General features: G+C 37.4%; 1 protein-coding gene across 1 annotated transcript; it reads left to right on the top strand.

Annotated features, from left to right (window-relative positions):
- Positions 1 to 74: 74 nt before the first annotated feature.
- On the top strand, positions 75 to 1,009 carry LOC107735894 (anamorsin-like; the record flags this gene model as incomplete). The annotated part of the gene is made up of 4 exons (XM_016547447.1): positions 75 to 225; positions 309 to 427; positions 508 to 589; positions 687 to 1,009. Coding segments are annotated over 4 exons (463 nt in total), but the record flags the coding sequence as incomplete, so codon positions are not given.
- Between the last annotated feature and the right edge of the window lie 33 nt (positions 1,010 to 1,042).

The raw sequence follows: 1,042 nt of genomic DNA, 5'->3' as shown, positions 1-1,042 counted from the left end.
AAAAAAAAAAAACTAAAATACAAAAAAAGTTCTAATTGTGAGATGAAAGATCATAATTATCTTTATTTTTTATTTTGTGGCAAAAACAAGCTCGCATCAATTAAAAATGTACAACTTAATAAACCCACAACACAACACTTGTTTTCTGCAGAGAAACCAGCTCTTGATCCAAGCACCGCACAAAAGTGGACTCTATCAGCCAATGATATGGATGACGATGATGTGGTATGTAAAGATGGGTTTTGGCATCTGTCAATCTTGCCTTTTGTGTATCACCCACCACATTGTTCTACTCCTTCACTCTGAAGGATTTGGTGGATTCAGATGCACTTTTGGATGCTGATGATCTGAAAAAGCCTGACCCGTCATCTCTCAAGGCTTCCTGTGGAGATGACTCCAAAAAGAAAAAGAAGGCCTGCAAAAATTGGTGATTACCTTAAATGAAAGAACATATAAAGTTAAAAACAGTGTATCCATCTAATTAATAGAACTGTTCTTGGTCTGTAGCGCATGTGGTTTTGCTGAAGAATTGGATAATGAGAGTACAGCAACTCAGAAAGCCAGCCAGCCCAAATCAGCCTGTGGAAGCGTACGTATTTTTATAATTACATCTATTACTTTCTTTGTATAAATTATGACTTTGAAGTTTTGTATACATTGACACCTGACAATTCTTTCCTCTGTAGTGTTATCTGGGCGATGCCTTCCGATGTGCCAGTTGTCCACATTTAGGCATGCCTGCCTTCAAACCTGGAGAGAAGGTTCTGCTGGCCAACACTGATATAGCTGATGCATAGACACTCACTTTTGAGATATTATTACATTCCGTTACCATTCTGCAACATTGAGGCCCAGATTACATATCCATCTGTGTAATCAACAGGGATGCAGTTCACAGAGTGTCATTTGACAATGGAATGCACTAAAGTTACCCATACGTGATAAAAACTGAAAATGTTATGCACTGTTTGGTTGCAAATGTCTCTTTTCAATCAGAAAATGGTAAAAATATGAATAAATCTCTGCATGCTATTATCACATC

The sequence above is a fragment of the Sinocyclocheilus rhinocerous genome, unplaced genomic scaffold, assembly GCF_001515625.1.
Source record: "Sinocyclocheilus rhinocerous isolate Xijiao unplaced genomic scaffold, SAMN03320098_v1.1 C36356173, whole genome shotgun sequence".
In the NCBI taxonomy this organism is placed as follows: Eukaryota; Metazoa; Chordata; class Actinopteri; order Cypriniformes; family Cyprinidae; genus Sinocyclocheilus; species Sinocyclocheilus rhinocerous.
This window is presented reverse-complemented; position numbering and strand designations above follow the sequence as displayed.